Source organism: Scleropages formosus, chromosome 13 (genome assembly GCF_900964775.1).
Source record: "Scleropages formosus chromosome 13, fSclFor1.1, whole genome shotgun sequence".
Taxonomy (NCBI): domain Eukaryota; kingdom Metazoa; phylum Chordata; class Actinopteri; order Osteoglossiformes; family Osteoglossidae; genus Scleropages; species Scleropages formosus.
Window position 1 is genome coordinate 18,764,591 of NC_041818.1, and position 12,244 is coordinate 18,776,834.

Here is a 12,244-nt window from a genome sequence, read left to right on the forward strand (position 1 = left end):
ATTGAGGAGGAGACGAGGAGGCTGGGGGAGCGGGACGGAGGTGAGGGAGATGGAGCGAGAGCAGCCCGGGTACACATGAAAGGAGAAGAAAATATCGAGGAAGGTGAGATTAATGGGCCAGCGTGCAGGCAAATCGCCCCGGGAACGGCACGGAAAGACGTGCCGTGCGTTCGATACCTTCCGGTTTGTCGGTAAGCGAGAATGGAACGGTGGGGGATGGCATCGGGCCTCCCCCGGAGACGTATCCAACCGCAGCCGGCTGCGTGCCGTTCGCTCCCGGTGCCGTCCTACCCGCGCGCGCGCGTCTGGCCAAACTCATCCGTCAAAACGCTAATGATTGAAGGTGCGAAGGATCAGAAGTGCTCGCTATCGCGTTGGATGGAATGTTCCAGATGCCTGTCCGTCAGTTGTCCGCCTTTCTCCCGCATCCCTCTGTCCCCCTTACCCTCGCTCCAAGCTGTGCGCTCCTCTATCTTCAGACCTCCACGCGCTCCACGTGCTTCCCAGCGAGGTGTAATTTTCAGACACCCGCCCGTGGGCGTTTATTCCCTCTCACTCAATTACCTGGAAGGTTCAGGGGTGCACTTTTCATTTACTCCCATGAAGCACAGGTAACTTTTTTTATTACGCCAGTGGAGATCCCTTTTTTCCCCTCTAATATCCTGTAATGGAATGATTTCTTCCTGGAGCTTCGACTCGGCGGGAAAGCTGTTTGGAGGCGCCGCGCACGACAACTTGCCGCGTCTCCTTCGCCGCATCTCGCTCATCGCTTCTCCCTCGCTGCGCCTCTCTCGCCGTCGGCCTCCGCTCTCACCAGGATCACCATTAGGCCTGTCTAACCCTCTCCTTGAGAGCTATCGCGCATTCTGCGCCCCGGAGACGGGCTGCCCTTGACATTTGCGGGTAGTGGCGCGAAATGCCAGGGTTCGAGGGCTTCCGCGGGGCCGGATGCCGGGGGCGTCGAGCATGTGCGAGAGATGACGCGATTGAGGTCCGAGAGCCGATAGCCTCTCGGCGAGCGGCGGAAATGTCGCCGTGTCAAGCTGGCCTTCTTCCCATTGTGCTGCGCTGTGAATACATGGGTGTCCCGCCTGCCATTATCCAACACGATAACCAGGCAGAGTTCGCCGGGTGGCTCATTGGTGTACGCTCCGCTAGGCCACCGCAGTGGAATAAAGGGGGGGGTGGGGGTGTCTGAGGCACTTAGTGTATGACAATGACACTCCGGAGTGGAGAGGTCACCTTTTCCAGCAGTAGACGCGACACATCGGGACGGGGCCACTTCCACCAGGGGTTCCGCTCGCTCGGACCGTCCGGTCGCGGCGGACCGAGGTATGAATCATACGGCAGTTTGCAGCTCACAGTGGGCACAAGATCACGTAGAGGACAGTGGCCCGGCCAGCGAGGGAGTGCAGCGAGGAACGTGTTTTATGGTTTATGCGACACATTCCTCCAAGTTGGCTTGTCCTTACGGGCTCGTCGTCGTGCCGCTTCCCCGCCAGCGCTGGCAGGCTGCGGTGTTCATGTGTGAAAGTAACGCGTGGCCTGCAATGCATCTTCCAGACAGGTGGAACACACAAGTTTTCTCTTCTCCATTTTTCTAAGAAACCACCTCCGGCGCTCAATCACACAACGGATCCACAGGGTTGAGGTGCTGCGGGACACCCAAGGGAGCAGCATCGCACCCGGGGGCCTTGGTCCTCATCACAGCCAGTTATTGGTTCGAATCCAATCATCAGCCTTTCACTGGCACATTCGGGCCACCGCTCCTCCGTGTGGAGAGTGAGCGAGAGAGGGGCGGCCAGATAAGCCAGTGCACAGCTTGGGGGGGGGGGAGGGGGGCTAGAAAGTGCTTCCGGAAGATCTTATGCCTTTTTCCATCGGAAAAGGAAGATATGCGAAGGACAGGTGATGGTTTGGACACATCCAGAGATCGTGAGCGGATCCTTTGTTCCCTTACTCTAAGTCCCCCGCTTAGTGTGCACAGAAGTAGGAGGATTGGAGACCTATTTGCGGAGTGCGGCCACCTTTATTATTCTTATGATTATTGGCAAGCATGTTTGTTTAAGGCGCTGAACAAGGGCTCGTCTCTTTGTAGCCCTGCCCCATTGACAAAAGGCAATTGATTTAATGTGAATTTCCATTTTTTGTTTTTCTCATCCACATTCATCATCGTGATGCTGGTTTGATCACAGCTTCGCACTTTTCTCACCTTTGTGATTAAAGTGACTTTGATAGATTTCTCCCTCCAGCCCAGGCAGGTCTGCGACAGATCAATTCAGGGCTCGGTTGCCCTAGAAGATGCAGCATAAGGTAACACTGGTGTGCGAGAGCGTTGGCGGGATGGGTTTCGCGCACATGTGGCCTCTTCCTGTCACTTGAGCCCAAGCAGCACGGCTGCATGTGTCGTCGGAAAGCGCAGCTTGCTTTCGGTGCCGGCAGACAGACGGCACTTTCACCCTGCCATTTGTAAGAGAGCTGCGGTTCTGCAAAGGCTTGAAAAGACCCAGCTCATTCAAGGCTAAGTGGTTCCTCCGTAACGCACCTTGGCTGCCGTCGCCTGGTGGAACACAGCCTCCGGACAAAGATACTCAACAAGTTGCCGTGGCAACAACTCCTGCCAGTTACCACCTGGCCTTTCGTTGGAAAGCCACGATCTACCTGTCGCAAAGGAGTCCGTCAGCGAGTCTGTGCACAGGTTCTCTGTCACCAAGTGACTCGAAGTTTTGAACTTCTGTCCTCTTCCTCATCTTGACAGTAGGACATACTGCAGCGCCGCACAGCGGTCGCCCTCGCTGCGCACCACCCCCTCTCTCCCCGTGGATGACCTCAGGTTTCCGTCGGCACGTTTCTTGACCCTTTCACAAATGCAACCCCCCAGTTCCCCTTTTGCAGCACCATCTTCTGCGCCTCTCCGATTTATGTTTGAAGCAAGGATTAACCAGCAGCTGCTCTGCTAGTAAATATTTGACCACAATTCACTGTATTACATGTACATTTATTCATTTAGCTGACGTGATTCTCCTAAGCGACTTACAGTGTTAAACTGCCTACAGTTATTGACCCATTTATATAGCTGGGTAATTTTAGTGGAGCAATTTAGGGTAAGTATCTTGCTCAAGGGTACTGCGGCTGGAGGTGGGAATCAAACTTGCGACCTCTGGGACCCGAACAGCACTAACCACGATGCTACCAGCTGTTCCCATTCATTAATCCATTCCTTTTTATCTTGCATGGTCTCATTACAGACCTTCAATGATATGTTTGTGCGTGTAAGCAGCCCCTAACCCTGTGGACGTAGGCGGAGGTAGGTGGAGGACCGGACCCAGGTACAGAGTACTGACAGAGTCATGCCATGTTCTTGTTCAGCAGCTATCTTGGAGATGCTCCCAATAAGTCTCCGCTACGTCCTCTCAGGTACGCAACATCAGGTGTGACGGTACGCTGTAGCTCTCCACCCCTGTAGATGTTCACCTGTGCTCTGTCAGTATATACAGGTGTGTACGGCAGGCATCGCTTTCCTCCTCACCTGCTATATATTGGTGTAAATGCCACCTGTGCCCAGTTGGAGACCCCACTTGTCGACAGGTGCCAGTGTCCCGTCTGGTAGATAGCGACCCATGTTAGATAGCAAAGTCTCTGTGTATGTGTTTGTTCGTGTGGGTGTGTGTCGTAAAGGCAGCTTGAGGGGTGTGCGATCCTTCAGGGGCAAGTGTCACCCCCAAGTTCCCAGCGTCCTTTTTCCTCTCAGCCTGTTGTCAACGGAGTGTTAGACACCAATGGTACGGATGCGCCGCACCATGTTATTGCCTATTAGTTCCTGTTTTGATCGCGTTTGTACGTGGACGAGGTGACGTTAACCCAGCGGCAGGTTCGCTTTATTTATACTACACTGATTCATATTCTTGCAATAATTTTTTTCGCCGTTAATTGATCGAATCCCCTCATTTTTAAGCTGATTGGGAGCAGTTGCATCCACAATGCCATTCTAATTAGTATAGAAAATAAACTGGTTGTGCGCAGTTTTTTTCCCCCCCTAATTGTTTTTTCCTCGGCTTTAATTGGGCATCTGTTGTGTTTATTGATTCTCTTTGATGCACTTTATTGCGGATGATTTTATTTTATTTGTTGTGACCCGTGGAGTGGCATGCCCGCTCTCGGGGCAGGGGACGGCTGGTGGGCCGAGGGGGGCGTGCAGGGGCGCGAGGGCGCTATGAGATGCCGACCGCCACTCCAGCCAGGAGTGCTGAGAATCTAAAGTCATTTTCAGTCACGCTTCACTGTCATCTTCCTGCCGTGTCGAGGCACTTCTTACTGCCACATGGACAGATGAAATATTGCAGTATCTAGATGACAGATTTATATCTATATCACTATTGTTTTTTTTCTCCCCCCCCACTGGAGTATAAAAATACACATATATATCGACTTAGTTTTAAGCTTTTGTTAAAGTAGACTGGAGGGGCGCGGTGGTGCAGTGGTTTGGACCGGGTCCTGCTCTCCGGTGGGTCTGGGGTTCGAGTCCCGCTTGGGGTGCCTTGCGGCGGACTGGCGTCCCGTCCTGGGTGTGTCCCCTTCCCCTCCGGCCTTACGCCCTGTGTTGCCGGGTAGGCTCCGGTTCCCCGCGACCCCGTATGGGACGAGCGGTTCAGAAAATGTGTGTATGTGTGTTAAAGTAGACTGCCGTTAACATGAAAATGTATTTAAACACCTGAAAGTGGTCGCAATAATTACGGAGCACAATGAGACACATAAGTAGGACAGTCGGAGGTTTTGAAACTCCAGTTACCATTAACTCCGTTTACAACATGTTGAAAATACGCTTTTGAGTTCTTATTTTCAGTGAAATTAATTAGACGGGTTTATAGCCGGTACTTCGTGTCAGATTTTTTTGCCTTGCTGTCTCTGCGGGCTTCTCCTGGCCACGCATAAACACGAGAGGCACCGTCCGCGAGGGCTGCGTAGATCCCGGAGCGCGGCGCGTGTAGAGGTGCCGCTGCCCGCTTCGGAGCGCGGGACCCAGGAGCCCCGAGCGGTCGGAGCTCGGCCGGCGTACCCGTGCACCGCGAGGCAGCCTAGTCACCGCTTCGCACGTGGGATCCTCCGTCCCTGTGCCGTGCTCTCCCTGACCCCCTCGCCAGCCTTCGCCTCCAACCCTTAGGGTGACGCCCCTGCACACGTTTAGCGGAACTACTAGCCGGTCTAATTGGCTTCGTTCTCAGTCTGTGTTCGGCTTATGACCGAGATGTACATTTTTGAGTGTGTCTGATGTGTCTTTGTTTCTGTTTAATGTACTTATTTTCTTCCAGATGAACGAGGCTACAGTGAGAGCTGCTGCAGTGTTTAGTCTGGAGTTTGTGTTTATTTTAGTCTAGTTGGGCGTACGGCTCGTGAGGAACAGTCCCTGCAGCGCATCGTACGCTGAGAGACAGGCACTTCACGCCCTCGGGCTGTTCCTCTGCCGGCTGCGCAGAAACTCCGCAGCTGCGGCGTCCTGGAAAATTATGCCCGGCGCATTGAGAAACCCCTCAGATCTGCGTGAGAACTGGGACTGGGTTTCCCTCTCCGCCGTGTTAGTCCCCCACCAGGGGAGACCCTGTCGTCTCTGGGTCTTGTCCCCCTTCCTGTCGCCTTCCACCCCCTGTAGCTTCCCTCTGTCCCCAAGTACAGTAAAGCGTGCGCTCACTGTCACGCGTCTGTCTTTGTGTCCCTCAGCTGGGAACTTCCGGCTGGCCGAGCTGGGCGTGTGCGAGCCGGCGCCGCACCAGAGCGCCTACTGCTCGGACCTGGGCCTGCTGCACCGCGGCTACTCCCTGAGCGCCGGCTCGGACGCCGACTCGGACCCGGAGGGCGCCATGTCCCCGGATCGCGCCATCCAGCTGTGGGGCGGCCACGGGGTCAAGTCCCGCCGCAGCTCGGGCCTCTCTAGCCGGGAAAACTCGGCCCTGACGCTCACGGACTCCGACAACGAGAACAAGTCCGACGAAGACGCAGGTAGGAGCGCCGGGGCGGCGAGGCGGCGAGAGTGACTGAGGCCTAGTGCCTCCGGTGCCTAACACACAGCACACGCTCAAGTGTTCTGCCCTGTTCTTTGCAGCGCTCTGCGGTAAGTACACGTGCCTCGCGACCATCCTCCGTGACTGCCCCGTCCCTGGTGCGGCGCAGTGCGGTGCGGCGTATACCCCGAGTCCCAGCCTGGCTCCGCGCTCGCGGGTTGTCGTCGCTCCCGCTCGTCGGCCTGACGAAGGGTCACGGACGCGGTAAAATCGCTCGGCTCCGTCGGCTCTTTCGGGCGAGGGAAGACGTAAGGCTTCGGTGGAAATCGGCGCAGGAAGCAGAATCGGGCGCGCGATTAACGTAGGACTCTAAGCATTTTTCACGTACGTTTTTGTTTCTTTGTACATGCTTCGCGGAGGAGGAGGGGCTCTCTCTTTGTGTTGTTGTCAGCAGCCAGCACTTCTGCTGTGCGCTTAGGGATCTTTTTCTTGTTACTTGTCTGTATTTTGTGCTTCCTTGTTAATTCCATGCAATCAGACTGCCTAGGATCACCGCATGTTTGCACGTCGCGTTCCGTGTCAATCGAGGTTAACAAAGAGAGGAAAAATCTTCATTAATTGAAATCTCACAGCTGAGTCGGCCCCCCGAAACAAATGTTGCGCTCGTGAGTTTCAACATCAGAAAACATCGGGTTTTGACAATTTATCAGTCGGCTCAACAGCTATTAAACACGTAAAGAAACACCTTGCAGCGCGCCCTTTCTTTCATCGACGGGACCGATAATTGCCTCTCCGCTAATTGCCGCTGTAATCGCTCGTGCTCCACCTACTAGCGGCTGGAAAGAATCCAGTGGCGGAGCGCGAGGGCACGGGTACGGCCACGGCGCGCTCCCACCGTGCGACCGTGCGGGAGTGACCCCCGCGTCCCGCGGGCAGCGCCGCGGTCCAGCGCGGTCGCTCTGCCGGGGTCGGTCCCCGAGCCTGGTTGCGGTCGGCCTCCCGCGGCCGCGCCGGGGCGCGACCGAGCCCTCGTCCCCATCCGTGTTCCTCTGGGAAGGGTGTCGGGGAGCGACGCAGAGAAAACTCCGTACTTTATTTAAATCAGGAACAGATGTGGGTGTTGGCAGTGATTCGCTCTGTCTTTGAATGTGAAACTTGATTTTGTTGTCGGTAATCGGTCCCCGTGGTAAATTGCTTTCTGCAGAAGCCACCAGACTTTGCCCGACAGCTTTGTCCAGCGTATGATTTCTCATTTACTCGCGACGAGTCATTTGTACCGAAGATCCGTGTTTCAAGGCCAACAGACTGACATCTTACACAAGCAGCTAAAAGCAGTATCAGAGAGACATGCCTGGCGGGAGCCGCACTTATTAGTAATTTCCCTCCCTCTTTGTTTAGCCTGCGAGCTGCCGTGTTCGGCCTCGATTTACTCAGCAGCCCCTCCTCTTCCTCCTCCCTCTTCCGTTGTCCCGCCTACTCTCCGAAGCATCCGCTCACTGGGCTGTTTGCACAAGCCCCGCCCCTCAGCCCACCCTGAGCCAATGAAAGACTTCTGTGAGGGAAATGCAATTTCCAGCCCCTCCCCCTCATTAGGCCACACCCCTCTGCCAGGTGCCAATCATGGATTTGTGTGAGGGACAAGTAATGGGAGCAGGGAAAATTCCATCCATTACCTCTCATCCCATCTATTGTGTGAGCAGTGATCACACTGGGGGAGACAGATGGCCAGACATGAGTAAATGCTCTCCGGCTTATTGAAATTGGACTTTTTTTCTAGGCGGAAGATTAATTTCTGTTGAAACGAACTGTGTGGCTGCGGAATTGACGGGAATTTTTCACATATTTAGGTCTATTTATGGGACTGCTTCTGATGCTAATCTGCCTGCTTATAATCTTGTGCAACCTCATATATGTTGCCGGCGCAACTGTGTAGAACAAAAAGATTTTTATTACACCGGAAAGGTTTTTTTACTATTGTTTAAGTGATATCTTTCTGCTCGCGGCTCCTCCGCACACCCAAACACCGGTGTGTCTTTGTTTCATTTCTCCATCTATGTCCGCCCCTGGATCTCTTGTCTCTTGCCTGACGGACAAGAGCAGACGCTTTGATGTTTCCCTACATGCAGTGGCGGGCAGGTCAGCGCACAGATGGATTTGCAAAGGTTGGGTCGCACCGGTTACAGAACGGAAATGAAAGGAGGCGCGCTGGCTCCGTTCTGAGAACGTCCTCCTGGTCCGCCGGAAGAGCGGCCTTTTGTTCGGTTGTGCGTCGCCACCGGCGATCTGCAGCACGCCCTCCCGCCAGCCGACGCCGCTCCGTTCTTGAGCCCTCTTTCCGAAATCCTCTCTGCGGTTAAGTGTCCCGAGTGTAAAACTTGCGTCCGAGTCACATCCCCAGAGGCATGTTGTGGCAAAGGGGTTCAACCCCGCTGTCCGTTATGTAATATGTACAGGAAATAAAAGTGTATTTCCATCACTGGCTTTAATAACAGTCGGCGTAGGGAAACAGCTCTGCGTCTCCTCCTCTCTTAAACACGCTCGTAGGCTCAATATCGCTCTCGTTCTCTCCTTCTCGGTTTCGCTCCCCGTACCAAACACCTTTCCTTTCTCATTAGGAAGTTCATTTTAAAGCCGCATCTCTGGAGCCCAGGCACGGGGGCCACGCTGCAGTTATTTAAATCACAGAAATGTGTTAGAAACGAGACAACCGTTCTGCGCGCGTGAGCCGTTTCCTCCGCTCCGCATAAACATTGCTAGGGGAAACTTTTCCGATTTGGCAGCGCGATCTGGTGCGGCTCCAGTTCGTCTTAAAAATGAAGTAAATAAACACATTAATGTGTTACTCTCATTAGGAATAAATCAAGCGCTTGGAAGACCGGATCGCCTCCACGCGATGTCGTCGCCGACGTCCTTTCGCGCGAGAGGCCGCCTTGCTCCGCGTGCACTCTTGACACGGGCGCCCCTTGAATGAACCTTGGGCCACGTTACCTCGATTTCAGGTAATTCCCTAATTAGGTTCCTTGGATGGTGGCATCACGCCGCAAGTAGATCGGGATTTGGCCGACGATGCCTCGGGTACGGTTTCTCCCATGAGTCGCTGTGCGACCAGGCCCTGGTGGAGTTTACCCGGCAGTCCAGCGGAGACAGCCGTGCCCACCCCCGCCCTGCTCCCGCTCCGAATCCCCCGCATCTCTCTGAATCGGCACTGGTATCCTAGCCCCCTCTCATTTCCCTGAACCTGTTCCAAATATCTACTCCCTCTTCTTTTTTAATATTTATACTATTTCCCCTGCATCATTTTTATTCTGTTGCTAAGTGTACGCTTTCATCCAAAGCAACGAGCTCTTTCATCCCTGCGCGCAGCCAAGGCAGCTGACACGGTCACGGTTGGAGTGCCCTGCCGGGACTTCCGCCGGGACTTCCGCCGGCACCCTGCAGGTTTTCTCCGCCGCACGTTGACTTTGTATAACTGCGGCATTTTTAAGTGCCTCGCGCCCCCCTTCGGCACCCTCTCCGGATCCCCTACGCGTTCTTCTAGCACGTTCTGCCCCTCGCGGGAGCAAGGGTCGCCGAGCGGCGCCGTGCGGACATGTCCAATGATGAACTGGCCAGCGTGCCAGAGTGGGATCTCCATTCTCCCTTCATCTGCGAATCGTGTTGTCCTGCTGTTTGTTTGTCTGTCGGATGTACCCTGGGATCGCTCCAAGGGATGACCTCGTCCTCCGGGCTTGCAGCTGGTCCCGTTCCGAATGGCACTGTGGGTAATTTCGGTGCAGGCGGGGGAGCTGTTGAACATTGTGATTAGCGAGCAACACGTCTGTTTGTTTCCTTAGGTGCTCCTCTTTCAGTCGGATAGGAGATGATCCTTTTATTTCATTCCAGTCGGGCCTTTTGAAACCGCGGTGCCTGGCTGCCGACGTGGCGCATCACGTTCCACAAACAAAACCGCTTTTCGAACCCCGTGCGGAGAGAGCAACGCTCACGCCTTTGTCTGGTGAATAATTTGCATTATTTGCATTGCTTCACACACATCTGCCTTCAAACAGTCTGTTTGATTTTTCCTTTTTTTTTTTTTTATCAGAGAGAACAAACGTTTACAATATGACCAGTAAAGCCCAACCCTCCTCCCCCCAACTCATTTTTGCCGGTGGTCATTAGTTAAAAATACAAAACCAAAGCACAGCTTGAAGAAGAAGAAAAAAAAAAACACACAGATGATGCCACATGGCCACTTGAAAAAAATTTATTCCAATGGATCGTGTCTGGCGGTTTCCTCGAGCTGCGGCGGAGGGCGGGTTGGGCCACGTGGCCCTCAGGACTGCTGCTGCTCCACTGTGAGCTCCCGAGACACTACGGTGCGTCAAGTGTAGGATGCTCTGCGTTCGGCGTGTCTCGCCGCGGTGATGTATCGCAGGGGAGCCGAGGGAGCGGGTAGCGCTTTGGCTGTGGGTCAGTCGGGGGGGGCAGCAGCGTGGGTTAGCGTGCAGCGACAGCGCTCCGGGGGTAATCCTGGACCTCGGTGTTCTCGAGTGCGGCTCATCCCAAACATGTGAATTCCCAGCAGAGCTTCCAGAACCTCAGGGCTCATTGTTCAAACTGATAATTCATACAGCATTTTTGCATGCAAGGGGCGGGGGGGTGTATCTTAAGGTAAAATGTTTTGCTGTTAATGTGTGACTGCATTTTTAATAAGACCGGCTGGATATGGACCGTGATCCAAGGTCGAGCGAGAGACGAGAGGCGCTGCGTCGCTACGAAGCAGTGGGCAGCAAGTGTGTCCTCTACGTGAGACGCCCCCAGCCGGATCCCTGCCGCCAGCGGCGGTTCCCAGAGGAGCCCCCGGCGCCGCTCCATCCTTCTCCGTCACACGCCCGGGCAGGCACGACAGGCGCTCCCGCGTCGGCTGGGACGCCGTTAAAGAGTCCTCTTGGTGCGCTCTCTGAATGGATGGCCAGCGTGCCCACTGTCTACGTTAAAGGTGTACGATCGCGCGGGATGGCAGCACCTCCGACCGCACTTTGTCACGCCTCCGTCACACTCTGTCTCGACTTCTCCCAGGAGTGACAGGGACACGGAGAGAGAGGGAAAAACAGAGACGTCGCTATAGTTGTACTGTATCGCTAAACTGTTTTTGTGTGTTTCGCCCGCCTGGTGTCCCAACAGTCCGGACTGGTGCGACTAGCGTACCCGAACCCAGGTGGTCCAACTCACTAGTACGTCAGCGCCCGGATCGGTGTTCTTTGCCGCAAGTCCGGACTTCTGAATTGACCGTGCGGCAGTTCAGTTTAGTTTACAGATATCCTGTATTTATAAGCGTGTAAATGAGCCTTCAGCTCAGACTCCCACAGTGTGACACGCTGGAGAACAACAGTTACGTCTGTCTTTCCGTCATCAAGCAGGTTTCAAATCGGCCATCCCAGCGATGCAATAAAAGGAAGCTGCATGGATTTGAGAAAAGGTCATACTGATGTTTTCTTTCTCGGCCGGACAAACAACTTCATCCCTTTTATCGAATCCCGTGATTCCCCCCCCCCCCCCCCCCCACTGTACCACCCCCACCCGTATTCTCCACGACACTGACATTGATTTAGACAAGGTGTTTCAGCCGCCACTACCTGCTGTCACCGCCTTCACATGCAGACGCTCCGGGTTGAGATGAAATGCCAGGAAACAGGCGGTCTATTTATAAAGGTGAGGGCCTGCTTGCCATAGTCACATCAGCCTTTCCCGCTGAGAAGGAAGGGCAGGAGGAGAACTCGCCGCTTCCGGGTCCTCTCCAGATGAGTTCCTAGGGTGTGCCGTAGCACGTAGCGTCACGTTTAAGGACGTGGGCTTGCGACATAAATGTTGCTGGTTCAAGTCCCGGGAAGGGCCCTTGAGCAAAGTACTTAATTAACCTGAATTGCTCCTGTGAAATACCCAGCTGGATAAATAGGTTTTCAGTCTCTTTGGATAAATGTGTCAGCCTAGTGACAAATTAACACTAATTTGATTGTTTAGTACATTCTTGTGCTTAACTATATGACTTTAAATAGGGCACTTACTCTCCCTCAGGTTGTCTTACTGTAAAAAGAAAAAAGAAAAAAGGCTTGAGCGATGACAAGAAGTGATGTACCATTGTTGGCTTTATGGAAGTTTTGTCGATTTACAGCTGAGCGGCGCTCCCGAGTCATAAAGCTTTGTGCTCGGGCTCAAGCCGCAAGCGAACGACGAGCACCCAACGCCAGCGTCCAAATAAATATCGCATT

General features: G+C 54.1%; 1 protein-coding gene across 1 annotated transcript in view; it reads left to right on the forward strand.

Annotated features, from left to right (window-relative positions):
- Positions 1 to 12,244, forward strand: part of tenm2a (teneurin transmembrane protein 2a) — a 212,948-nt gene that overhangs the window by 54,975 nt on the left and 145,729 nt on the right. The window contains 1 exon segment of the mRNA XM_029257160.1: positions 5,716 to 5,994. Coding sequence (XP_029112993.1) covers positions 5,716 to 5,994 — 279 coding nt within the window.